The following is a 27980-nucleotide window of genomic DNA, read 5'->3' on the forward strand; positions in this document are numbered from 1 at the left end:
GGCAACGGAATTGAAACGAAAAACAATAAAAATAGACTTAAAAACATACAATCTAAATTGGTTATTTTGCTTAAACTTTATTCATAGTTTCGATTTTTTACAATTGTTTGTCAGTTTTGGTTGTTTTGCTCATCTACAATCTATGTACAATAATACTCGTTGGACTTGTTCCCAAGCTACCTACTCTTACGTATGCATGTGACCTCCATGGGATGTCCTACAGAATTGTCCTATACCGTCCACATTTCACTATATCTTTTCTTCCATAAACAGTAAACCTTTCATGAAGCTAAACCCGATTCGTTGTAAACACCATTCTGTTTTTCGCTCTTACATTTTCGAAATTTGTCACTTAAAGTAATTTCATTAAAATACACACGTAATTACGTGACTACTAAACTCGGATTGGGATTGCTTTGGCGTTCAAATCATGACTCGTAAAGCAATCTTCGACATATAAAATGAATAAACATGTAATGGCCTCAATGTGGTCATGGTACTGGTTTTTACACAATAAGATTTGGATGTGCTGCTCGAAAGGATCTGCAGTTATTGACTAGTTTTCCCTCCTTAGTTTTGTTGCTAATTAACGGCTAAGCGGATCTTAATTACATCAAATAAATACAGTCTTGTTCAAACTTAACGTCTATTAGCATGCGACACGTGTAACAACCATGCTGGATACTAAAAGTCCTCCAACCCTTACACGAACTTGTTGTGAAGCAAATAAGCATTCGTTAACTTTCCATGATCTGATAATTGTAATCCTACATTGGACATTGTATTCTCATCTTACACCATTCTATTGCTTGGTTATTCTGCAGTTATTACGACTCTACCATGATGATCTCTTCCTTTAGGGAGATAAACAATTCGCGCCAAATGATGCCCGGAGAATTTGAAGCTCATCTTGCTACAATTATTCATATCGCTTCCTAAACCGGAGATCGTCCCTATAAAACCCATTCATCCTAGAGGTTTATCTTTCGTGCTCCTCTCTTCCTGATTCTGTACAGCTGCAGTCGTTGTCTTATCCTACTAACACCATCCAGTGGTGATGACAGTTTTACCATTCAGAACTACTGAAAAGCTTTGCACCAAACAATTCTAGCTTCTACACAAACATACAATCACATTCACCCAACGCTTTAAAATAAATATTCTACAATGAGATTGCTCAAAACGAGACTCATCTTAAATAATTATACCCTTTCTGCTTGGCACAATGGTTAGTAGATACAGTCGTTGTTGTAGCTTCTATTAAATCGATACATATGTACACGTTCGTGTTCCGTGCCCGTTTGATCGTCACAATCTTCCTCATCCTCTTCGTCGTTGCTATCGTCACTAGAGGGGGGTGTTTCTAGTTGCGGTAATCCTAGGTCTAGGTACTCTTCATTGGACGTTATGCTCACAAGCCGATCCAAGTGTTGCACAATTTCACTGAACGTGGGCCGCTCTTCCGGTCGATAATGCCAACACTCTCGCATGAAAAGATATCTGAAACAATGAAAAAAAAAACATCCCCATTAATTAGTATCGTACTCGATGGCCTAGATCCTCAAACAACGAAACACGAACGTACATTTCAATCGAACAAAGGGGAGGTTTTTCCATCCGTTTCCCTTTTTTTAAGTGTTCCAACAAGTTATCCCACGTTGGTATCGACGGATATGGATTTCCTCCTAGTGTCATAATTTCCCACAAAAGAACGCCAAAAGACCATCTAGAGATGAAGAAGACAAAAATCAAAATTAATCATAGTTCGAATTCTATAGGCCATTTCAAAACTTACACATCGCTTTGTGAGTCGTAGAACTTTTCTTCCAGAGATTCCGGTGCCATCCATCGGATCGGTAGTTTACCAGTTGTCGTCTTTCGGTAATATTCCTGATCGTGGATGTCTCTTGCTAATCCAAAATCGGCTATCTTCATCACGTAGTTATCGCTTACCAGTATATTTCGGGCCGCCAAATCTCGATGAATGCACTGTATTGGACGTTAAAGAAAAGCCACGTATGAAACAAACTTCTAAAAAAAATGATACAAATAAACTTAACATACCCTTCTCGAAGCCAAATGTTCCATGCCCCTTGCTATCTGATACGCGAACGAAATAAGCTCCTTTTGGGTGAGAATTTTCTTTTCCTTCTCATTGGTTGCCTCGTAGTTTGATCCAAAGCGATGACTTCGTAGAAAATTCTTCAGATTGCCATGTGGAGCGTACTCCACAATCACGTACAGCGGTCCATCCTTGCAGCAACATCCCAGTAGATTGATGATATTCACATGCTTTCCGATCATCTTCATTACCTCCATTTCGCATACGAGATCCTTCACATCGGCATCCGTGTGTCCCTCTGAACAAAAAAAAAAAGACAAAACCCACACATTTCTTTAACAACCTTCTATCTTGCAACCCAATTTTCCATCCTTACCCTTTAACATCTTAACCGCAACCACGGTAGATGGATGACCTTTAACAAGCCCGTGCGCTTCAGCCATGACGACCTTTCCAAACATTCCCTCACCGAGACTCTTGCCAAGATGCAGCTTGTTGCGGGGAAATTCCCAATTCAAATCAATCGGAAATTCGTACTCAGAGATCATGGTGGGATCACAGTTTCCACTTTGCACTAGCGTCGAACGTTGTTTTTCGATGCGAACAATCGGCATTTGCTAATAGAAAAAAAACAACAAAAGCATACCTTTAACGCACCTATAAAAGAAGATAAGTAACCTCTTAAGTAACTCACCAATGCCTCTGACATGCCCGGTATGCTGCTCTCGACGATCGGTTGCTTCAACACGATCACCTTCTTCGTCCATTGGTTTACGTGTTCCATGGCACGATGCTTCATCTTTTCGCGCTTTAACTTTTTGCAGACAATGATTACCACACCGGCTAGCACCAGGAAGCAGACGCACAGAAAGAACGTCATGCCCATGATCAGCGTCGAGTGAGTTCTAACGGGATGGGCCGTCGGATTATCTTCCGGTGGCAGTTCGTCCAACACCTGCAGATAAGCACTCTCGTACGATGCACCAAGACTGTTGGCCGCAATACAGGTATACCAACCTTCGTCTGCGTGAGTTACGTTTTCCAACGTCAGCACTTCTGGATTGTCCGGATCGCGCTGTTTGTGGGGTACATTAGATGAAGATGTTTTAATATTTGTTGAAGCTTAATAATGAGCTTAAGCGACATTATAAATTAGTTACTGTTAATAGATCATTCCTGTTAGTCAACAAACTTACTGAAACTATCACTAAATCGATGATTAATGAGACGGTTAATACACAATGCGATAGCGTTTATTGTGTTAGCAATCAGATATTCTGTTTTGAACCATCACCTTAATAGTTTTTGTAATATTGTCGCAATCCACTTCGCAGAGACCTTTGTATTTGACCCACTCCACGTGTTTCGTGAGATCACTCAGTACCTTACACTCCATCGTAATATTTCCACCGACAACTATCGTTACATTTGATAATGCTTTCGTTATGATCGGCCTATGGTTAACACGATCTGTAAATTGATGGAAGAAGGATACGCTTTGTGTTACCGCAGTCAGATCTACAATATCCCACAGGACACCAGGTTTGCTATTAAACTGAAATATAAACTCTTTTATATAACCATCACCAGCAATTTTCCGTTAAAAGTAATACAAAACCAACCAACCAAGTACAGATAACCCATAACCCCTTTATATTAAAGGAACTCCACCATTGGTAGCCGAAAACCGTAGAACCGAAGTCGAATAAAGTACGTCAACCGTTCACCAACTTTAGCCAACTTGAACCTATTCGTCGGTACCTGTAGTTTAAGATTTTCCGGTATGGACACATTTTCCAACTCGACAATTCGTAGCTTCACCCACTCAATGTGTGGTTCCAGTTCGGACAGAGTCGGGCAGCGAAAGATGGCGGTGGTGTTAACCAGTGTGGTCACATTCTTCGGACGTTCGGTAAAAAGTGGACGTGCTGGAAAGCGATCTATGATGGTGATTGATACACCGCCGCCCATGAGGAAAGATAATGTCGGTCAATATCATGTTACGCATGAAAATACCTGATCCGCGCTGGTGGAAAGTTTTTCATTACGGTTTTCCATTTAAAACTTTGCAACTCACCTTTCACTTCGAGTTTGGTAGTGAAGTCGATGCATCCCACACGGTTACATACAATACAGGTGTAAAAGCCGGAATCCTGTGGCACTAGATCCTCCAGCACGATTGCCCAGTTAACCTTCTTCACTTGGCCCATGGTGCGTTCAATTTCGCGCCTATCCTTCGTCCAGGTTATGTTTGGTTTCGGATACCCGTCGGCAGGACACCGCAACCGTACCATGTTGCCCGATGGTTTAGACACAATCTTTGGCATGTGTTCCTTCTTCATGAATTCGGGCCAACGGTCGGGCGGTGGCGTACCGGACCCATTCACTGCTCCAGCACTATCCTCCGTCGTTTCAGCACCATGGACACCGGTTCCATTTGTCGGGTCTTCACCCTCATCGTCCTCATCTTCATCTTCCAAGTCCTCTTCGGGCTGTTGCAGCCGTTTCTCGGTCGCAACAGGATAGTATCGTCCCATGGCTCGCACCATCACCGTGTCTTGGGCGGGACCCGATCGTACATCTCCCTGCACCTGCGAATGGCTTTCCATCGTGTTGTGCTGAATATATGCAGGCTCAAGTTCTCCCGATTCTACGACCTCTAGCTCGGTAGTAGAATTAACGCAGCCATGCACATTGCACACCACGCACACGTATGTTCCGGCGTCCGTCGGCATTAGCTGCTTGAACACGATGGTCGATTTGTACGAATTGTCACGATATTCTTGGCCATCCTTCTGCCAGCTTATGTGCGGTATTGGCTGACCGATCGCGTCACACTTTAATCGATAATCTTCACCCACCTCACGCACTACCGAGCTCGGGTATGAATCGTCCCGTGTACCAAGTATACGCGGAGGACCTTCCTTCAGTTCGTTGTCTAGTATGTCTAGCGGCTTAACACCACTGGACGCGGGACCGGATGATGTTGCATGCAAACTTTTGCGTTCTAGATTTGCCATTCCGGCACCATCGCTCTGGTATTGGTCCGTTTCCTGGCTGAACACGGACAGTGTCAGATTGGACCATTCGTTAAATTCGGAACCGCATGAATAGTAACCGGCATCAGTTTTGCGAACTTGTTCAAAACGAAGTCTAGTGGAATGGGAGAGAAAAGATACAAAACCATTTCATTAGTCTACACATTTAAAATGTCTTACATTAATTTTTATCTTCAAACTTAAACATCTTCAGATAACTCAAACAGAATTGTCTAAAACTAAGTACACTATTAAGTTACATCCTCCCCTCGCAGTAACACACATAACGAGAACATTTACTCGTAACTGACTCTGGAATTAGACACCGCGAACACATGTTGAACAGTTGTTTAATACTACCAGGTTATCCGTCAGTATCACCTACTACGGAACAGAAGGAGCACTGTTTGGAAATAAATTCTAGGTACTTATGGTCCTACTTCCCGACTAGATCAGGAGATCCTCTACAGTTAGAGGGTGGTCCTATAAAAGTCTACAAAGGTATGGCAATAAATCCATCAAACACCAAATCCAATCACATGAACCCCTACAAAGCGGAACTACCAGAATACATCCCAAACGAGTACCCATGTCTGTCAACTGATCGCGCTCCCGTTGGGAACTCCGAGCGTATATTGGTCGTGTCATAAATTGCACTATTTCCCCTGCAGTAGCTGTACACGGCAATCAGTTCATTCAAGTGTCAATCGTTGGACTGAACTAATCCTGATCTAAAATTGTGTCTCCTTTCTTCTTAACTCCTTTTTCCTTCTCGTTTGTTCGTCAATCGACACAAGGGTAATGTACTGATCATTACTACGCGTGTGAAGGCACGTGGTCGATCGATCGATTCAATATTGGAGGAAAATTTTTCTGCGTCTTCTATTCGTTGCTTTTACGATTCTACATCCGTCCCACTCCGCTTTCGTGCACGCTTTGGTGCATGAAGGTTTGTTTATTTAACAACTATCTAATAAAGATTTGTCGATTGGTGGAGATTTTCACTCGATTGACTGTGGGTACCTAAAGACACAAGCGCAGCAGGGAAAGAAAGAACTCGACTTTTCTTTGGGAAATTATCTAAATCCTCACGGTCGAGGGGTTAATTGAATTTTTGGGGTTTTCCAATAACTTCCCTTCTTCGTGCACCCACCAGTGCTTGAATCTTCACTCGACGGTAGAATATTTCTTTCTATCCACAATCTTCGCGAACAAGCGATCGAGCAGATGTTGGAATGAAAACCGGCACAAAAAGTTTTGTTCCCTCCGTTGTTATGCAGCTCACTACAATCCATCCCTTTATTGCCTGATGGATGAATTAAATGCAGTTGTTGTTGATGCAGCACGCGTGCACTATCGTGCGTTTAGGATGGGGTTGTGGGACCGTATGTTTGTAAACATTGAGGAACTCAAGAGAGAGAGACGAAAAAAAACCGATGCTAAAACTCATAATTTTTCTTCACCTCCACTGTTTCGAAGGAGTATTTTTAGAATTGGTACATTGTCCAATCCGTTCCAAGGACGATGGATGTAAAAAGAATAAGTGGAAAATTGAGCCCTTTTAATGTACACGAAATACGCCGTATGTCCGATTGTGTTGTAGCGCGCTAGCCTTCAGCAACTGTCGTTGAAGAAAAGCAGTTCAGTTCCTTGTTTAACCGTGCGGACAATCACTGCCAGTCTTTTACAACTGTTTGAATGCAGTTTCTTGTAAACTGCTGTCGCGGAAGACGCTGGTAATTGCTCTTAATGGATTACAAATTGATGTACCGTCCCGGCTGCCTTTCGTCCCTACCATCCAAATGTCGGAATTGCAGAGTGAAAAAGATTGATCGCATGTGCATGTCGATCGATGAAAGAGCGAAAGTAAACCGATCGACTTTGCACGCAACAAGACTGTGGTTTTTGATCGGCGTCATCCGCACAATGTTGGCAAGCTCTCGTGAGGAACGTCCTTTGGAATTTGTATTTCAATTTAAACCATTGCAGCCGACTCATCTGCCACTGTTTTAATGTACACACATTGGACCTTAATGTAGTACCTGTACGAACCAACAGACCACAGTAAACCAGCACACAAGACCACTCGGGGCTGCTGATGGGATTATTTTAACAGTTTTTCTTTGACTCGAGGTAAAATACACTTCGCCGTACATCTCGATGATCGTAGCAACAGTAACAGCACATTGAATTCAGGGAACTCATCACTGCTTCTGTTTTCTTCCTAAATGCTAGGGACTGTTTCATCACGTACCGTTCGTTTAATTTTTCCCCCCACCGACCGCTACCATGGATCATGGAGGATACTGCCAAATTTCAAAAACTCTGCGTTTTGTGTTTATTTTAAGTTGCTCAATGAAATTTCAAACACACACCATTTTTCCATGTGTGCTGGCCGGTGGTAACAGTTCCGCCGCTGTGCTCTAAACATACGAAAGGCCCCACTTTTCCGACAGGACGCCGCGTACGTGCGCCCATGCGCCCGAGGAAAAGGTAAACAGTTTCAACCCAACTCTAACCGCCATCTGGTGAGTTTTCTTCTGGATTTCCACGAAAGCTAGATATACGGCTAGCACAGTTTGCTTCCCGAAGTATATTGGCTAGTTGTCTTTTTTTCTCGTTGCTCATCTGTTCATATCTTTTTTTTCGAAGCCGTTTGAACAATAATTACAAGCATCACTCATACATATTTTTTTTATTTCTGTTTGAAGAACATTTCATCTTATCAGTCGCGAGTTTGCACGAGATTATTTTAATTATCTGCAGCAAAACAAAAATTTTCTCATTTACTTACGATTTCGCACGCTTATGATCCACTGCAATCAATTTGCCATTCCTATACCACGTGGGACTGTCGAAATTGCACTTGATGATCAACTTTGTATAGAGTGGGACCGTTTCCTTCACGAGCTTTTTATTGCCTGCAATAAAACATGGAAGAAGGATGTTAAACATTTGGTTTAAGAAAAAAAGAAACGTTTTTATTAGTAAAGTGTTGAAATCGGGTCGACAAAACAGTAAAACAGAAGCAAGAGGTGGAGCGTCCGCGAACAATATAAAGCTAAAATTAAAGGTTTTGTTTGTAGCACATTTCATGAAGATTTCACCGCAAGACATCGCTCACATGACGTTCGCAAACCGTAAGGGAATAGAAAAGAAAACTCACGTCAGATGTAATTAAGTTTGGTAACTCTGTGCCACTGTCGAAGCTTAGCATCCGAATCCGAAATTGGACGGCAACGGGAAGATCGGCTGAAGATCGTCATTGAGAGCTGTGTCTTAGCCACAACCTGCGCATCACAGATCGCATCGAATATCACCGAGCGTTCTGGGGCGGGGAGTTACAGCTAGTTTGCACATGTTTCCGTTTTGATTATTTTCGGGACCCGAAACCCTTTCGGTGGCAAACGGTTCCGGCTTGTGTACGCATGTATTGGCTTCGTCGTTCTCCGTGTATTTCGGGGCGGTTTATCCATCGCTACCGGAACGAGGGATGAACCCGTTTTTGCGGCTTCTACCAGCTTTCGTAAAACAGATGCGAAACTACAAGATGCGGTTCTAAGCAACGCAGTGTGTTGATGGTTTCCGTGTTTATGGATATCCTTTCTGTGGATATCTTCGCAGCGTGCAGTAAGAAGACATTAAATCTAGCGAAAGATTTTTATTACTTTTGTCCAGATATCCATCATTGAAAATTTGCCTAGCGCAAAATGTCAAACCAATGGAAATTGCTTAAAAACCGTTGCACGAATCATCAACTTCGCTTTATATTTATAAAATAACGAATCAGTTTACCATATGCATGTTACCGGTGCAAAATGATCCAACATAAAACGGTTGATACAATTTCGATGAGTTTTACGCGTTTATGATATTAATTAAAACGTGAAAAGCTGATGCAGCTGATGTAGCGCTGGCAAAACCACGGCCTTTAATTAGTGACATGTGCATCGTAGCCGGTCGCGTCGTTTTTCGCCTTTCGCCAAGGCACGCACGCACGTGCGCAGATGAAACTGACGCGCGCGTGATGAGCGACACCGCTTCCTGACGGCTGGCTGTCAACGGTTCTGTCACAGGAGGTACGCGATTCAAACCCGATTCGAGTGCTGGTGCGATTCCAATAATTCACAGGTCAATGGTGTGATCGTACTGTACTACTACTCCCCGGTCCAATTATGCACGAGTATGAACTTTGCCGCGGTTTATACATTTTGCACGTTTCTGGCAGGCAAAATCATCGCCAGAGTTTCGACTCGAACATGATTTTTCGTTTCATTTTTTGCTTATAATTTATGTTCGAAGATCTCCTTTTTTCCATGCTAGACACCAAGCAGTCTGCAGCATAGACCTTTAGCTTGAAAGGTGTAATGTACGGCTGTGCCTAACATTACATACCCAACCATCTGAATACACTCTTCATATCCTGTCTAATGTCCGACGGCGAACCTACACATGGTTTACCTTAGGCATGTTGAGTGCATTCGCCCATCCACAGACAGTGACAACGTTTCCATGATCAAAGTAATGACCTTCGCGTGAACGATCGAAGTTAAAAAAAAACAACGATTCTCCAACCGAAACCGGTACTTCAACCTAAACTCTTGAACCACTCGAAAATAAAATATTAATTATAGCTCAGCGTCGTGTACCGGGTTGCGGTGTTCGAATGCTACATAAAGTATTGCACACTTCGGAACTGACGATCGACCTAACGTACGTCTAACCGGGCGAACAAGTGCACCAGACAGATACGCGTCGCAAATGGCTGGAACAGCTCCAAGTCCTCTGTGGCTAATTGATGTCTATGTAGCGTCCAGCGAAAAGCGTCTCTAGAAGGTTATGGTACGTTATGTATGGTTGCATCGATGCAGCACACCGCCGGCTTGGCATTCCAGCTAGTTCCGGTTGTTCTGCTAGAAACGTTTTTTTTTGTCTTGTCTCCCCCCGGTCACAGACAATACCACAAAAGAGTTGGTGTATGTAGCTTATGCAACTATGTGTCTGTTTTCTTCACCGCATCTTCGTGTATTGGTCGAGATCGAGATGCACAGTGATATATATTTCACTCGATGGATTCCATCTGGCCCACAGATGCTGGCTGCGTAAATTCGATCGATATCGGCCCTGTAACTAACCGTTTGAAATATGTAGAATACCGAACGTGTATGCTTCTGGCACAGCCGTTACTGCTTGGTCATTCATCTTTCATTTATTTTTTTCGCCAAAGCATCCAATTGCTGGAACGAAGCATTTGCATTGTAGCGTTTAATTAATGATATATGCCGCACTGTAAAGGTTGCTGCACCTGTTCTATTTTCGTGCCATGCGTTTCGTTGCCTTTGGCCTCGACGATGGTTAGATGGTTAGCGATGGTTTCAGCATCGTACCGCATCTGCGAACGGTAGAGTTTATTTTAGGTGACGCAAAATTTCACTTTCATTCATAACTTTTCCTTTACCCATGGCTGTAATTTTCAGTCATTCATGGTGTATGTTCGTGGGGCTGGAATAAATGCACGGGACGCAGCATCGTTTGGTGACACTGTGGAGTCAACCCCGTCCCATTAGATCGACTCTTCACTATGCAGCACGAGCATAGCGTTCTTCGAGCCGTCCCTGAAGATGCACGAATGGACTAAGGGGTTTTTAGGGTAAGACAGACGGAAATGAGCTTCAATTACTATCATCTTCGTTCGCCTGTTTTGCTTACGGTGGCCCCTGGGCCTGCCAGATATCTTGCGCTGCAACAGTGCAAGAGTGGACAGATAGGAAGGATTTAAATGTTTCGCTCCCCAAATCACGCTACCGTTCATGCACGGAATGTCCCATGTGTGTATCGTGGCCGCCTCTGGTTGGACATGTAGTTGCCGATGTTGCATCGAGCATGGTAGCGAATTAAATAATTTATAGCAGTGCTAAATTTGTCCACGCATCTTGTTGCTTACGTGTGTTCGCTTTGTGGCATTGCCTTCCTTAATCTAAATCCCTAGCTGGAGCGGTTAGCACGCAAAGGTTAGCCGGCTTCTGGATACGATGCGAAACATTTCCCAGCGCAAACGTACATCGTTTCTTCATCTTTCTTGTGCAATGTTCGGTTTGATTGTTTATGCGGAAACTTATCGATGTAAACGTACTTCAAACGTGAACATAAACACCGGATAAACAGTATTACTTGACCGCCCAAGATTCGGTAGAAAGATTTGAACGTTACCAAACCACGTTCCATGGCGATTGTTCCGGTGCTTGAAGGAAGCTGAACTTATTTCCTTCTCAAGGAAGTATACCGCAAACATACAATGTGGGTTCGTAAATATGATATTCTTGTTTCTTGATAGAGTTTTCCATGGTGCAGTGATGATGGGAAGCCAAGAACCACGGCAATTCTTGACGTTATAGGCAGCTCAATCAGGGTTCAATTAACCTTTCCCCCTTTGATTATCTATGGGAATGGCTATAACTATTACTATTATTACAGTTTGCAAACATGCTACCGGCTTGGGTCAATGATAAATGAAAAGTGTTGTGATAAACATTGATATAACTACTTCATGATTGCAATTATGATTAACCTTTAAGTTTGCCTGAAGATTAAGTGATTGATACTGGTCAGTTCTTTAATTCGCTTTTCCTGATTTGTTCCAGGGAAAGAGATAGAACGTTCACGTCAAGTGAAGATAAATGTGTGATAATGAGAAAAGTTTTATTTGTAATTCGTTTCAATTCGACTCAAAAATCATAAAGAAAATTTTAAATAAGTCACAAAAAACTATTTTACTACTTCGCGTATATCCCAAGAGTGGAGTATATAAACAACTAAATGAGCTGTTGATTTATGCCACAGAAATTCTAACGCTGGTGGCCCTTTCAATCCTACTATGTAGGGATTGTTTGTAACCTTGGTCCATAATGATAGTCTCAAGGTGTATCTGGGATCTGGGTCTCCCTCCACAAGCTGACTATGGCTGTTAAGTGAAATCACTCACCGGAAGCTTCATTCCGAGAGCGTACGGGATTGAGGCAGCGGCCCTGTACAAAATTGGCCGTGCTGCGTCAATTCCTATTCCCAATGCAGCTCACAAGAAGCTTAAAACGTGGTGGCACGTTATACATATTCTCTCCTGCTGTTAGTGTTACAAATACTACCATCATCACCATTCTGCATCGTCGTCGTCGTCGTAGTCGACGTCGTGGTCGTTATCATCATCTGTATCGTCAGTGTCGGTGTGTGCTATTTTCGACACCTTCCCATAAACCAAGGTAAATAAACATTCCAACGCGTGGTTTCGCCCAGCAACCCAAGTGCCAATGTAAACAGGCATCGAGCAAAACACTTGCTATCGGTAGCGATCGTTTCGTGGATCGATTTTTGAGAGTAATCTATTGGCACTAATTTTCAACAAGTCTTTGGCTGAGCTGTTATGCAGTGAGGTTGGAATGTAACGCGATTTTCGGGTAGATGATGTTGAACGGACATCGGTCCTTGGTAGAGGAATTCGTACGTTACCATGAACAATCTATTCGTTTACTGCAGGTGTGCACATTACATGCTTAATAGCTGTTCCGAACATGGCAGTGGGATACGATTGATATTCTGCAGCTGTACCAGTTTCGCACACTATTGCTAGCGTTGCGATCGGATGTTTGTGTTTTGCACGATCCACAATAGGTTTCCGGCAAATAAAGATGGCTAAATATTTCGTTAGTATTCTTATCGTGTTACGGTACACGGTAGTGTCACTTATGGCTGAATTTTGTTACATTTACGCGACGGACGTATGAAAATTGCAGCAGTAAAAAATGCCACAAGGAGTGCATTATTTGATAGTAATAGCACCAACATAAACTTTACATTTCTTTAGTTTAGGTAATTATACACCATTCCTCCAAACATCGTCGTCTGAATGTGTACCTTTGCACTATTAGACTATTTAAGAACAGTTTTTTTTAAGAAGAGGCCGAATGCGACGATAGCTCAAGTGACAGCCAGCCGGACACTAGACATCGTGGCTTCTTTGCAGTTCGCGGTCACCGGCCTGGAGTAACATTTTGGACGGTCTCAACGCTCACTGTATGTTGAATGTCATGTTGTGTTAGAAATCTCTCGCCCAAGCTCTGCTTGCTCTCCCTCAGGGTGTGGCACTGATTGGAGGAATGATGAGATTTATACGCCACATAAACGACGCTTGCCGTTTACCGTTCTCGAGGCAGGCTAATTATCTGACGACAAACATATCATTGAGTTAATTATTTTAAACGATTCAAAAGACCACTTTCGCGAACATCTTCGGCAAATGGTTGGTAGATCCGTGCAGACGATTAGACACGCTAGGTCAAAGTAAAATACCACATGAAATGTTGATAAAATCACACCGCATTTTGGAGCTTGCAAGAGACAAGAGTTAATTTGGGCTATACTGTGGTTTTGTTTTGGAAGAATCAACTCTTAAGGCCTTTGGAAAGAATGTTCGGATGATAACTTCGTGCTAGTTTGTTCAACAACGGTATCCATTAATTTTGAAAATGTCTGCATACCGAATATTCCAACAGAGCGCTCGATATATTCCAACCACGTACTGACCTGCACTGTTTCAAGCTATGACGCGAGTACCCGAACGATCGAGATTCATTTATAACCGTTGGAATGGAATGCGCACGCGATTATCTTGATGCGGAGAACAATGCGGCGTTGTTTTCTTCGGTTGGAAGGCAGACATACGAAATAGGATCACGGTGCAGCAGCTGAGATTCTCCGTGTTTTAGTAAACTTGCTAAAAGTGTACTTTTGCAACAAACTTTCCTTACAGTCATTCATAGACTACTACCGGTCTATTCTTCCGGAAAAAAATATTCATTTGAAGTACACAAAACAATTCTCAAAAAAATGATCATATCAATAACATGACCCCCAGACAAAAAATGAATAATGATGAAAAAGTAGCGCATCACATAACACTTCTACGTACTTTGCAGTAACGGCAAACATTCGCACAAATTGCCCGAAGCGGAGTGTCTGGTTTTGACGAATCAATCAAGAACGGCTTGAAATCTGTTACTTCTCCTGTCAATCGTCACCCATCTAATCGCAAAGATCTTTCCAAAACGTTTCGCCTCAGCAGAGTCTGGAGTTGGCGCCATCTTGGTTGGTAGTCGCTTTTCCCATCCCCTCCTACCATGGACGCTTCCGACTTTTCACCACAATACGGCGCTGCTGCATCGTGTGCGTAATCCCTTCCTTCCAAGAAATTCAGCAAACCAACATGAGATCCCATCAACATCAGCAACGCTGTCTCTGCGCCTCAGCATCATCAGTGACTGGAACAGGCCGCGAATAACCAGCAGCGTGTTTGCTGAGATTTGACAATATCAGTATCTCACGACGCTCCACAACTACCGCCGGGTGAGTCAGAATTGGCAGGAATATTAGAATTGTACGAACGGAGCCATAAAATTATGTACCAAAAAAAACCCTCCTTTATACACCCTACAAAGACGCAGCTTCCACAAAATGGGAAAACAACGCGAGATGCCATGATCCGCTGTCTGGCAAGTTCAGCAGGTTTGGCTTCTCTTTTTGTCTGACCCTGTGCGTAGAATACGTACCAAAATTTGGTGAACCATTCCGTACCCGATCCGAGAAAGATTGCTGCTTGACTACTACGGAGGCATGTGTGCCAAAATCGCAGCTCACTGGCGCGCCCCTTGAATGTGATCCTGCCTGGCAAAGACCACACTGTAGAGCGGTCGGAAACGGTAAGTCTCTAGGGCAAAGATCGCATCTAATAAAGTGATGCGATCGTATAAACAAATCATAAAGCGAACGATGTAAACATCGAGTTAACAAACGCAATAAAAAGGCGGCCCACAGAGATAGTCCGCCACCAGGGCACCGTGGAAAACAGACCCAGCAGTCTCGAGGACGGCGAAAGAAATGAAACTCCCGCTTCACCGTGGCCATGGCCAGGAAATGGATGTCGTCCGGTGGGACGTGGTAGTAAGGAAGGTAAGTGTAACGGTGGCAACTAAATGGACCATTCAAAAGCGTCAGTTTAATGGGGAAAAATTACGGTACTGCCTGCATGAAAGTGAACGAGAGGATCATACAGTGTGTAGGCAACGTTCAATTAATCCCCAATACTTGCCCACTGCCTCTCATCGTGTGCCTTCAATACCCCAGTTTGAAGGAAGTCACAATCAACGTATTTTTTTCCTTGTGTGGATCAATTTGCTCGACGACTCTTACTGATAGGAAACTGCAGTAATATGCCAATGTTATCCCAATGTCTTTAGGAAAACCCCAGTACCATTGGATATGATGCGTCGATAGTCAAAGATTCAAAGCATGGGTGGTCTTCTTTGATGCGTCACAGCTTCCAACTACATGAATCAGTCACTAAGTGAGTCGGTGAGACGATTCAGTTCCGCGGGTCAAGGAACTGTTTCTGCATCTAGTATTATCTCTGTTGCTTTTCGATCGACGAGCCATGCAAATTGCTTTATGCGACACATCCCAGATGACGGAACAAGGGACTTGCCCAAGTGCAACATAAAGAGCGAATTTCGATGGGAAGTGAAAGATGATTCGATCAGATCTTACCATTGGACGCACCCTACTTGATCAACGTTTCCTTTTTTTTTGTGCCTGCCGCAATGGCTTACGTGGTCCCTTTCTTGACTTGAGATCTCCTTTAATTTTTGTCATTTTATTATTTCCTGTCTTCCTGACTACATCGGTAGCTGCGCGTGACATACTGGTCGGAGAACAAGTAATTTATGATCTCTATTATATGCGCCAGACGTACTATGCTAGTGTTCCCTTCCTCTCTCTTTCTTTCGCTCTCTTTATCTCTCTCTTACTCTCACACATATTATGTTGCTTGTTCTGGCATCACCGAGACTTCAGGACACAAGACGCCAGCATATGCAACTTCGAGGGTGCTGTCTCGAGAGTGATCTTGGAAAGAAGAAAAAAAAGCCACTTCACGCGCCCATCAGGTTGATTTGAGAGTAACACTATCCTATCGTGGCAAACGTGTGCCAGTATGGGTAGGCAAGGGCTCACAAGAGACAGCACGAAATCGGCAACAAAATATCATTTTTCACATTCTAAAAACTGATGGCAAAAAATATAAGAGACTCAAAATGGGACACATTGTCGGGATACCGCCGAAACCTATGGTACTCTGCGCGGTTGGTTGTGTGCTGGAAGATTTCGTCAGAAAACAAAGACGCTTCAAAGTATCGTTTCAGGGGCTTGTCTTAAAAGGTTTCACAGGGTGCGGAATCAGCTAGCCGACGTGACCTTCGAGATTTTAAAACTCCCATCCGGTGGGGGACCCGCGGGTTGGTTTAGTGGAGTCGCGATGCAGATTCGTCACCGATTTCTGGGCAATTTATTGTTGCTGTCTGATAAGGGTTCGCGCGTCATACTACGCCTGTTTGCAATTAAATGTCGGGACAATCTGCGGCTAGCTTAAAACGCTGGTTGTGTTATGATGCACGGATTTCGTTTTCCATTGCCTGTGGGGAGTTTTTTTGTTGTTGTAATTTCGACCCTCATTCGTGCTTGTTTGTTAGCATTTAACTGATGGCTAGCGTGACAGATGAGAAGAATGCCGAATGAATGGGTGCAGAAATAACTGCACACGATCTATCGCTTCCATTATGAGCGGTTCACGACAAAAACCATGATCTGTTTTGTGATCTTTTCCTAGACAATTTAATGCGGGTCAAACTCCATTCCAGGTTCGCCGAAAATGACTAAATCTCGAAAAAGTCAATAAACTCACAATCCGCGCGTGAGGGATGTGTCCGCGACCAGGCGTACCCACCAGCACTTTAATGTATGGTTCCGAGCAAAAATGTTTTATTTTTGCTTTTATTATACTTGTTTTATTTTTGTGTTGCTTTTACGAGAATTTCAAAGGAAAACCAGTAAAAATGAAACGAGCAGCTCAAATGCGTCTGCCATACGTTAATCTCTTAAAACGAAATCGCCTGTGCGATTGTTACTCCGGAAATCGATCCCGCATATGCAAGACGTATGGGCTAGAAGAATTGAATGATCAATGCAAGTTCTATCAGGGGTCAGAACATTCAGGAAGTTTGCTTAATTAAAAGACTTGTTTTTGCATTTGCGATCAAGCACGAGATTCGTAATTGAATTTCTTAAGCTGAGAAAAATCTTCATCGGGGTACATTGAAAGAAATAATTAAAAACAATTGTTCACCAATAAAGTCGATTAATGTATGCGCTTATCATGTATGCGCAACATTAATACAAACATGCAAATAATCATCTTTAATTAACAAAAAATATGAAATTTTCAATAGAATTATAGAGATTTTATCCTCTTAGTAAGGTCGTTTTTTTCATCGTCATTAGTGTTAGGGTACTAGCTATAAGTTAATGTTTGTGAAGCAATTGTTGCAGACGAGCCCTTTAATAAATTAATAATTCATTAATTGATATGATGCACTTCTTCAATATTTTATATTAAATGCTATAAAATCGTACAAATTCTTAACAGTTGAACAGATGCTATTCGTTTATATTTATCACACGAATATCAATACCTTAAATAAGGGAATATTTTAAAATTTCAAACAATTATCTCGTGAATTACCTACTAAAAGATCCCCTAAATAATAAAACGAACAAATCACTGCAAATATCTTGTGCTGTAAACAATCGTAAAACTGAAACCCGATCACCACTGGCTGGTCGTGAACATTGTTGCCTTTACTAAACTATTGAGGATCTGGCGAAATAGTGTTGATTCTTGTAAACAATAGCAGTGCGTAAATGAAAAACGTGAAAGGATAACTGTATGAAGCAAAAAGCTAGTAGCAAAATAGCAGTAGAAAACTCTGGTATCTGAATACGTGCGGAATCAATACATTTTTCGCATGAGATGCAAAGTAAACAGACTAAAGACTGAGGCAAAATCATTTTTCGTATGCTGTATGCTGTACATCCACTCCTGGGCCATACTTTAACCTCAAAAAGCATTCACTTTCCTATTCGGTTCATTTGCAAACCAGAAAATAAAGTATCCAATTTCCCGCACAATGACCGCCAGCTGCAGGAAAATTTGATTTTAGCCTAAGCAAACACAAACCGTACCGTTAAGTGCGCCTTTTCGAAACACGCACGATCGTTCGTACGGCTCTTGCAAGTGGTGAAAAACTGTAAAGAAAATTCTAAACTTTCCCTGCACCGCGTGTGATGGAATGTGACACGCTTTCATCTGCTTCCTTCAGTGGCGGGATCCGCCTGTCTCTCAGCAAAATTTTTCTGCTTCAGCTAGACGGAAGTGCTTCCCTTCGTCAAAATGTTTGAAAAAGACGGAAAAATTTCCCCGGTGTGAGGTAAAAAAAACCTAAGCATTTTTCTTTCTTTTTCTCACTGCCATTTTTCAACCATTTCATACTTCCATAGTGGAATGTGTCAAAATGCTAAACGGGAAAATAATTATGAAAATTTTGGTGACTTAGAGTTGACGTGTTGTAGTAAGTGGGCTACGTAAACACACTAATGAGCCAGTTGGCAGGGTAATGGCGCCGAAAAGTGAAATAACATTATACAAAAAACAGTTCTTGGGGACGGCTTCTAGTGGAAAATGCTTCCATTAATCAATACGGTAGGATAAATCATCACTCACCTAAATTGATCCGTATCGTGTCCGGGTCGGATTGTGATAGCTTGTACGGTGTACTTTGCGCAATGCACAGACTTACGAAGACTGCCACAATACACCACCAATATACCCCCCTTGGAGCCATAATTATGGATATTTTTTTAAGCAACATAACACAAAACAACTCCACAATCACTTCACAATCGCTCCTTCTGATTGCTCGCACTGGTCGCACTATTGGTCCTTCCTCGTTTTTACGCGATCGTCGATCGTTCACCAGACGGTTCGATGACGCACGGTTTCACACATTCATCCACCTTGAACCTGGCCAGCTGCATGGTCGTTTCGTAAGTATGGATTTACACCACCGTAATAACGTTTGTAGGATGCGTTCTGCAAAACAGAGAATAAAATATAAATATTAATGGCAATTTTGTCAAGACAAATAATGTGCGCCTGTGTGGGTGAGGGTTATGCACATGCAATATAAAATGTGTACGTAAATCAACCCATTCCCATGCACGTGTTTCGGGACGCGTTAGTTGAACGTTTTTCCCGCGAAAAGTGCAACATACACTTGTTACGGTACCGACCTCCAGTCGTCGGTGGTTCGTACATTGTGACGGCCCCCAACAGTACCATTTTATTATCTTCACATCCGCTACGTTATACGCTTGAAGCACATGTTTGTATGTGTGTTTGATGGATTTTTGTTTTATTGTTTGTAAGACTTTTTTTATCTTACTTTATTATCCTCAAAGATTATTTACAAGATTACCAGTTCATTGAAAATATCCGGCTACATCTTCCCATTCACATTTGTTAAGGAAGGACGATCTGATTAAATGGAATAAATACACACACATGTGGGCCTAAACCTAAACAACAACCAAACGAGCCTTTTAGATAGAAGTTAGATGGAGGATCGAAACGATCCTACCAGATTCAAACAACTAAACTAGACCGCATTAACCCGGTCTAATAGAGTTCACGGAAATACGAGCAGGATATTCGACGGATGGGATGGGCTGAAAGTTTATGAACTGTAACGATGCCGAAAAAGCGCGCCGATTGTTGTTTTTTTTTCACGCCGTAATGTGGCACTAGATGAAGGGTTTGTGGACTAAGCATAACATTTCCAAAATGATAAAAAAGGATTACCGCAACGGAGCTTTGGAGGTTGTATACATTGAAGCGAAGAAAGAAGCGTTCGCTGGTTTGTTTAATTATTAATTCCTTTTAAAAGAAAAGCGTTTACACGAATGGTGAGCCGTTGAGCCCCCATTTGACCTTTTCTTCAATTTTAATATTTAATAATTATGCTTAAAAGATTTCTGTTGTTTCAATTCGTATGTTAAAATCAGCATTGTTCACAAAAATGTCTGTTTTTTGTCCGTTTTGTTTCAGTTTCCTATGGGATTTTCCTCATATTGTTCTACATTTTACGCTCGTTAGGTAAATTTCTGTGGAAAAATTAGCCTTTCCAATCCCACATATCTCTCATCATTAACCCCTTTGGACTGCAATTGTTCGTGAAGTACGTAGTGTTTGAGAGGTTTGTTTTCTTTACTGCCTGCCTGGCTTTAAAAATCCACTTCATTAACACACATGGCACTCGAGTGGAAGATGTCACAGGACACGACCATAAGCATCACAGGTTCACCAACGTTAAAATGAGGAGATCAAAACGAAGACACGAAAGAATTTCCCATCACACAAGGGGTGTGTTTTTGGAAATACTTGTACCTTACTCAAAAAAAAACAACCTCCGTCCTTTAGTAGGACCGATGGATTGGGCAAGGGAATTTAAAATGCAAAGTAGGCCATCCCAGTGCCGTTTCGGTGAGATGGTTGGAAAAATGCAACTGCACATCAGCGACCGATATGCAAGCAGCGAACAGTGCAAGTAATTATCCCAATTCCATTCTCCGCATCCTTCTTCCAGCCATGGAACCCCCGGGAAACCTTTGCTGGAAACAGACAGGGACCATCGGTTCTCTCTTTCGCTCACCATTTCATTACCCAGCGTCAGTATGGCCGCTGGTTTTTAGTAGGGTGCCGAAAATGGGACAAGAAAAACTGCCCGAAAATGAATGGCGTCCATGTGTTTTGCTCAACCATCCTGGTTTTCTTTACAACGCCCGAAACCCGAGGACAGTAATTGTGGCGGACGTAAATAACGCCAAAACGCTCAACACAGTGTACCGTCTGTGCGGGTTTTTGGGCGCGAGACCATCTCCACTCCGGTTACCATTTAGAAGGCTGCTCCTGGCATTGGTTTTACTCCATGCAAAGAAGGAGTCCACACTTCACTTTGCCCATACGAACTTAGCAGTTTAAAAAGCATCTTTTTGCTCAGTTGAAACGTTTGAATACGACTTTGCGATGTTTGCGAAAAACCAATTCAATTGTTCTGTCGCTTGGATGGTGTAGTTTCATAACAACGCCAAATAAATTATTTGTTCATCTTCTTGGATTGAAGATACAGCTGGCGAATCTTCACGCAGGCGTAAACCATTCAACACCAATCCGAAAGCATCGTTCGAGCGTACGGGATGCAAAAAAAAAATATTTTAAAACCAAAAGAATCATCGTCATCAGATGGAAGTAAACACTTTTTACCAACAAAGCGGGAAATTGTTTTGTGGCACGAAATGTGTCCTTCTTTTTAAACGATTTTTTCTCCATTTGGCTAACACAGTTGCAGAAAGGGTTTTTGGACACGTCCGTTTAAATATATGACTTATTATTTCTCTCAGTACTCGCTTTCCATCAACCCTAAAATGTAATTCCATCACGCACTGTTGTGCCGTTGAACATACCAAAAAATATTGGACAAACAGCATGGATACATCAAATTCCAGGCCTGCGGTTTTTGTCCCGCATCTCAATACAAACGTTCCGATTGTTGTGCTCAGACAGCGATCGGTTGAAGAAATCTTTAACAAAACTCACCCCCAAACCGGAGGGATTGTTTTATCGTACTCAATTTACAATGTAATATCTTGGCTAACCAGTAGTCTCCCTCCAGTTTTTTTTTATTGTGTTGTTTCGATGGTGAGCTTCTTAAGGTCGCGATCCTCCCAGCTTTGGACAATCAAATTTATGCTGGACACGCATCGGACACACGGAACAAACGAGCTGTATTATTTGACATTATTTTAGGCAACCACGGTTCTGGTGATGACGAAGTTTTTTAGTTTTGTTTTTTTTTATTAAGTGTTCTCAGTGTGAGGTAAATCACGGCCCCGGAACGAATGCCCGGAGGATGATCAACAGTTGCAATGGGCAACGATAACAACCAAAAAAATAATCCCATATCGTACCACTCAATCAGCTCTCGTTTCGGAACATCTTAATTCGTGCTAAAGGTTCAAATTGTGCCACGGTGCCTGATCAACGGTTCTACAGCGCGCGCGCTGGGCGAGATGTTCGGTGTCGTTTAGAAAGAACGTAACCCATCATCAAACGAACCCCTTTTTTCCGCGCGGGATTAGGCGACTCGGTGGCTGCGCTGGTAGCCGTAGTAGACAAGGCCACAGTGACAGTGATAGCGCATCAGTATCACTAACCGATGGGGCGTGAAGCAGTCTCACCAGAGTTGAAGATTTGATTTAATTCAATTGACGGATTCTTTCCGCCCGCGGGGTTTTGTGGTGCGGACTAACACCCGGGTCCGGTGGTTTGACACACGCTGACCGGCTTTATCGCGGTCATCTTTTGATGATCCCTTTTGCTGGAAGGAAAAGCCATGATAATTTGATTTATAACATAATTACACACATACACACACTAACGATTTGTTACGCCCGTAGATTCCGTCGGAGGTCGTGGGATATTCGTAAAAAAGTGAATCGCTGACTGTTGAATCAGTTTGTACCGAGTGCTAGTATGATCCATTTATTTTAAAATAATTTATTTACATTTTACAACACTTTTGGACCAGTTGCTTCAGAGTTGTTAGCAATTTGTCGAATCCGTGTCAGCTACTGTCCGCCCGCGCAAAATCATTCATAGTATTACTGTTATAACCTTGTCCGACGTGGTGCCTCTCTAAAGAATACACTAGTCCGATGCACTTACAATTGGAATGGTGTTGTTTTGCGAAAGAAGTAGCAATGCAAGAGAATGCAAAACAAGCGCATACGCACACGCATTTTTCTCTCTCTCTCTCTTAGTATGCGTCGTCACCTCGGCAGTTGGATCGGCTTTTCCATGTCAGTTTGCGCGCCATTTGACAGGTCCATCTGCCCATCGTACATCTTTTTTGTGCGAGCGTGTTCCATCGATGCAATTTACCGCCGACCATTGCTCTGGTCGGGATTATTGCAGCCGCAAGAAGGCAAAAAAAACAACATTGAGGTACTGTCGCATAAATTACGCTTCGAACCGCAACGGGGCAATGGATTGACAGGAACAGCGGCAAACGGCGAAAGTACGTTGCACGCGCGCGATTTTCATCATTTGGCGCAACATAGCAACGCATAGCGCACCCATTTTTGCCACTCAAAGACCTTAATACTTCAAACGGTTTTGCGATGTTTTGATAGAAAGCATCGCGGCATTGACATCGGCCAGTACCGTTTGGCATACGCTGCGGACGCACGTGATAGCGTTAAGTGCTAGCTGGTTGACTGGTAGTCGGAAGAAAAACACACTCGCAGATCCTTTGAGGTAGCACGCCAAAGTTCCTGCTCTTGATAACTGATAAAGCTTTCATCGAGCATGGCGTTTGTCACTCACGCCGAACGGAAATCATTGCACAGGCAGACTGTGACTGTGGTCTGGCTTTGTTTCTACCTTGACTGGTACGATCTCGTACAAAGCGGCAGGAAAACATAGACGGAGGACATCAAGGATTCTAATTGAGTACCATTAGCGGTGATGATCAGGCATCCAGACATACATCCGGGCACGCATACGAAACCTCGCAAAGGCAAGAATAAACTTCTTCTGGCCACTTGAGCGACAAATCCACCCGATGTCTTCGATGTCGATGATGGGCTCGAATCGTTGCCTTCGTATGCCGGTCTCTTTTTAGATGCTATCCTGCACAGTTTCAGCAACCGAACCCTTTACGAAGTTACCAACTCAATTAGGCACGCAACATCACCCCAGCGGGGACGCGAAAGCCTCAAGGGCTCGTGACAGGGATTTTGATTAGAAGCTTCAGCAGTTCGAAAAAGAAGAAATCAATTTCCAGCAACCGTACGCGCAGTATGTCGCACGGGCACGACATATTCAAGATGGGACACACTGTAGCGAGCGGTTAGCTATTGAATACGAAATTAATCAACCCTCAAAGCGGTAACGAACCACCGTCACTGCTCCTTTAATGTCCACCGATCTGCTGAAGTTAGATGGCTTTCCGAGCGGTGTACGTTGTCCTGCGTATCTTCGTTGCCTTTGCCACTTTCGAGCGTTGTGGATATGGTCATGAATTAATGAAACACCACTGCCAGGTATGCCGCTGTGTGCATGATTAGATCTGGTGTTGGTTTTTTTTTTTTTGGTTTGTGCCCAACATTGCAAGGAGACATGATCAATGTTGGTTGATAATTGTTGCGCGGGTGTTTCGACTACTAGGCAAGGCGTAAAAGTGAAATACAGTCGTCTCATTGTGCTTTTGGGGAGGGTTTTGCAGTGCTACCTACATAGCCAATGACGAGACAGTGGCACCTAGATTGTGAGGTTAGTGTTGTATTAGAATCTAGGTTAAATGAGCGTCACATATTAATAGAGGAATGCGCGGAATTGCGCCCAAGCGCTTGGTGGAATGTGACGATGATATTATCTGAAAGCATGTTTTTAAATACTTCAATATGTTTATAATTTCTTGCGATTCTAACCTAAATTAAAACAATAAATAAATATTTAAATCAAAATTTACACACACGGTTGTTAGTGTTATTAACAAACATATAAACATGATTTTTTTTATCATTCCAAAAACCAAGAAAATGCTCTCCCTAAGTGGGTCATAATTTTAAACTTTACGCTGAAGGTCTGGTGTATCGTAAACCTGTGAAATGTAAATTATACATTTTCTTCAAGCAAAACAAAAAAAAGTCGAATGATCGTAAGTTTCGTTTTTGTTTGCAAAAATTAAAACTGACTCTAAACTGTTCCGCTCTTAAATCGTATCGCTTGCGCATTTTACAGCTGTAAATGTCCACTTAATGCGGTCTATAACTCTGCAGACGTGTGACAGACGCATTCAAGAAAGCAAAAAAAAGGAAGGAAAAAAACGAATGTTTCCACTATGAACCACACCGAAGCCCCGTTAATTAATTGCCGAAATTAAACTTAATCCTAAGTTACATTTCTTACCCGATGCAAACCATGGCAAACTTGCTTAGGCGGGTGTGAAATTTAAAAAAGAAAATACAACAACACACATTTATCGCTCCAAACGCTGTAAACAACGTTTCGTTTAGCTGCAGAAGGATGAAAAATTACCACCGGGCACTACGACTCGTTGTACAGCACGCGAATCAAATCGCCATGCCTAGGCGGATACAGAATATATGTCCCAAGCTGGGCGTTCTGGCGGCGAAAGAAGTCCATTTGATTTGGGTACAATTCATGTTTACAAAAAGTGGCCAACAACAAAAAAAAAGTGCTATAGAACCATGTAGCGCGGATGTTACCTATGCCTAACATTACTTGCCGGCACCTTCGACGGCATGTTCAACTTCAACCCATCATCTGTCTTTTGGGTGCCCGAGCACTAGTGACGACAATACACGCGAAGGGTGGCCCACACGATCGGCTTAGTGCATACTCTGTTTGGCCCGATGAAATATGAACTCACCAGACAGTGAGACAGTGTTTGGCGTTAGAAGACCAAAAAAAACTCCCTTTATACAGGGAAATCCGTTGTGCTCGTGGTACCAACAACCAAGGTGTGTACATGTCTAACTTGGTGCACTAAAAGTAGAGCAAAACGGTGACCGCATTTTAGGATGCCGAATTAACGACCTGCAATCGTGACGGAGCGATGCTCAGTTACCAATCAAGCATATAGAGGACATCGCAGTAAATCAAGCGTCATCCCATTGGACAGTTACAATAAATCAAATCCTTACAATCCTGGTGATTGCATACCAAATAGCATATTGCTATCCGTTATTTTTTTTTGTTTCACCTAAAACAACGATCGCGGTCACGGTGATCGAAGATCGTTTATACTTGAAGATGTTGTGTTAAAAAAAAAACCAGGCACGGATCGAAAAATAGAAAAATGGATGCACCTTGCCCTGCACGGGTCTTGGAGGTCTTCTAGAATGTCTGTTAAAGGCGACTCGTCTCCGCGTGGGGAAAAGCTCGTGTTTTCGCATTACATTCAACAGAACCAGAAGCCAAAACTGTTTTCACCTTACCTCTGACCCATCGACAAAATGCTATAAATATTGATGTTTACGCCCCTCGCACAAATACTCCCATTCCATCGCCCGCCCGACGTGGAGTGTGCGACCTCAAACAGTGATGGAACCCCGTTGAGTGAGTTGCCCCCGAAACAGTGCTCGAAATTGGCAAAATGGGGGGTGAAAAAAAAGGAAACATTTCCCACTGGGGCGCTACCAATACACACACGTATATACTCATGCGGGAAGTTTTCGCGGATTTTCTTCAACGACGGTAAACTTATCCATCGAATCGCTCTAATGTGAAGATCGAGGTGAAGATCAACAACTGCGTGTTGATGTGTATTTCTTCACGGGGTTTTTTTTCTGTTATGTGTTAGCGATCTCGTTTTTTTATCTACTTTTTTTGGCAAACACTAAGCACCAGCAGCATCGGTAACACTGTAACGGAAAGGTTTGTCTTTAGGCTACACACCTTAACAGCAAACGGTGATCCTTCACTATGGATGGGAAAACGATCGCTATTTTTAAAATACACCGTCCAACGCAACGATCGATTGATTGCTTCAAAATCAACCGCTCTGCAATACCGTGGCACACTGTGCTCATGGTACCATTTTCCCTTTGAGCCTTTGAGGTACCTATTTGTTGCCAAAATACACGATAAGAAAGAAAGGAGCGATAGAAAAGCAGTGTACAAAATGCCGCAAAATAAAATCGGATTTTCATTTTACAATAGCATCGTGCGGTGACAGTTTAATTCCCATTCAATACAAAATTATCAACTCTATACTCTTTTTTTCTTTGATATGTTTTCTGTTAAAAAAATATTTTTGAAAAAAGCAGACTCAGTTCAAACTCAGTTCAACGAATCCTTTTTTTTATTTTCTTTCTTCAATCACTTCAATTTGTCTGTCAATTGATTGCTTTGTTTTGTCCTTTGATCCATTGATCAGTGATTTTTATGTTCCTTTAATTCGTTTTACCTGATTGTGTGTTGACAGCTTCCTAGCGTAACCGTGTGATCCGTTTTTTGCGTAATCCAATTTGTTCGCTGTTGCTTTTCAGATTTCCGTTTGGAAAAAACCGTTCACTTCTTCGTTTAAACCACAACGATTTGCGGCATTACACTTGATGTACCTTTTTTTGCGGTTCGCGATGATACCGAACACTTCGAACGCAAAGGACAAATATCGCAGATCGAATGACAATCGATCCGATACTATTCCGTGTTTGTTGTTTTCTTTCTTTCCTACTCGGTTTCGGTGTTCGTTTCGCTGTTGTTGCTGACTATTTTTTTTGTTTTGTTTCTGCACTTCAATACACTGATTATTTGTTTGCGCTCAATGAAATGCACTTTTTTTTTCTGCGACACTTTTATAATGATCATCCAACATACGCTTGTTCACTGTGGTAATGCCGATTTAAGCCTTCTTTTTTAAATTCCAATTTTTAGTCACTTGCTCTATGATAAACCCCTTAAACACATGATCGGTAAAATGCTTTACTTTTATGCTCTCTTCTTTTGAAACATTTCTTTCTTCTGTGTGTTTTTTTTTATTCCTTGCTCCGTCTGTTGCGTCTCCTTTTACTGGCCGTTTTATCTTCACTGCACAACACATGGAGTTTCACATTTCACATATGGAAAATGCACCTTTAACCAAAAAAAAAGAACGGCACCAGGAGCGATACGCACCACATGCACACTGCACTCGCAAACAAAAACTATTCGACCGTCGGGGTGTTCAGGCACAGACAACATACGCACGCGCGGTTGCTCTGTGGAAAATCTTCCGTACCGTAGCGTTGCAAACAGAACTTACTGCGTGCGTCTTAACGAACGGACAGTCAGTAACGGACTGAGAAAATATGTTTCG

At 42.5% G+C, this 27980-nt stretch overlaps 1 protein-coding gene across 2 annotated transcripts; it reads right to left on the bottom strand.

Moving 5' to 3' along the window:
• Window positions 1-53: 53 nt before the first annotated feature.
• Window positions 54-27980, bottom strand: LOC125760551 (fibroblast growth factor receptor homolog 1-like). Of its 2 annotated transcripts, none has more exons than XM_049420792.1 (11): window positions 27090-27980; window positions 18761-19129; window positions 7895-8021; window positions 4140-5215; window positions 3357-3532; window positions 2757-3137; window positions 2439-2679; window positions 2065-2360; window positions 1796-1989; window positions 1586-1726; window positions 54-1500 (listed from the first exon to the last, which is right to left on the bottom strand). In XM_049420792.1, the coding sequence occupies exons 2-11, from the start codon at window positions 18906-18908 to the stop codon at window positions 1230-1232; spliced, it is 3051 nt and encodes a 1016-aa protein (XP_049276749.1). In that variant the 5' UTR covers window positions 18909-19129; window positions 27090-27980; the 3' UTR covers window positions 54-1229. The 2 variants fall into 2 exon arrangements, with proteins under 2 accessions (XP_049276749.1, XP_049276748.1); XM_049420791.1 differs by lacking the exon at window positions 3357-3532 and adding an exon at window positions 3824-4002.

This window comes from Anopheles funestus, chromosome 2RL (genome assembly GCF_943734845.2).
Source record: "Anopheles funestus chromosome 2RL, idAnoFuneDA-416_04, whole genome shotgun sequence".
In the NCBI taxonomy this organism is placed as follows: Eukaryota; Metazoa; Arthropoda; class Insecta; order Diptera; family Culicidae; genus Anopheles; species Anopheles funestus.

Bases quoted from the DNA above. Each gene is read 5' to 3' on its own strand.
- LOC125760551 (XM_049420791.1), bottom strand. From the start codon at position 18,908: ATGTTGCTTAAAAAAATATCCATAATTATGGCTCCAAGGGGGGTATAT. The intron at 3,138-3,823 runs GTACCGACGAAT...CCCCACAAACAG, and splicing joins CGGAAAATCTTAAACTACAG to CGCGATCCGGACAATCCAGA. The intron at 1,501-1,585 runs GTACGTTCGTGT...TCATTGTTTCAG, and splicing joins CCCCTTTGTTCGATTGAAAT to ATATCTTTTCATGCGAGAGT.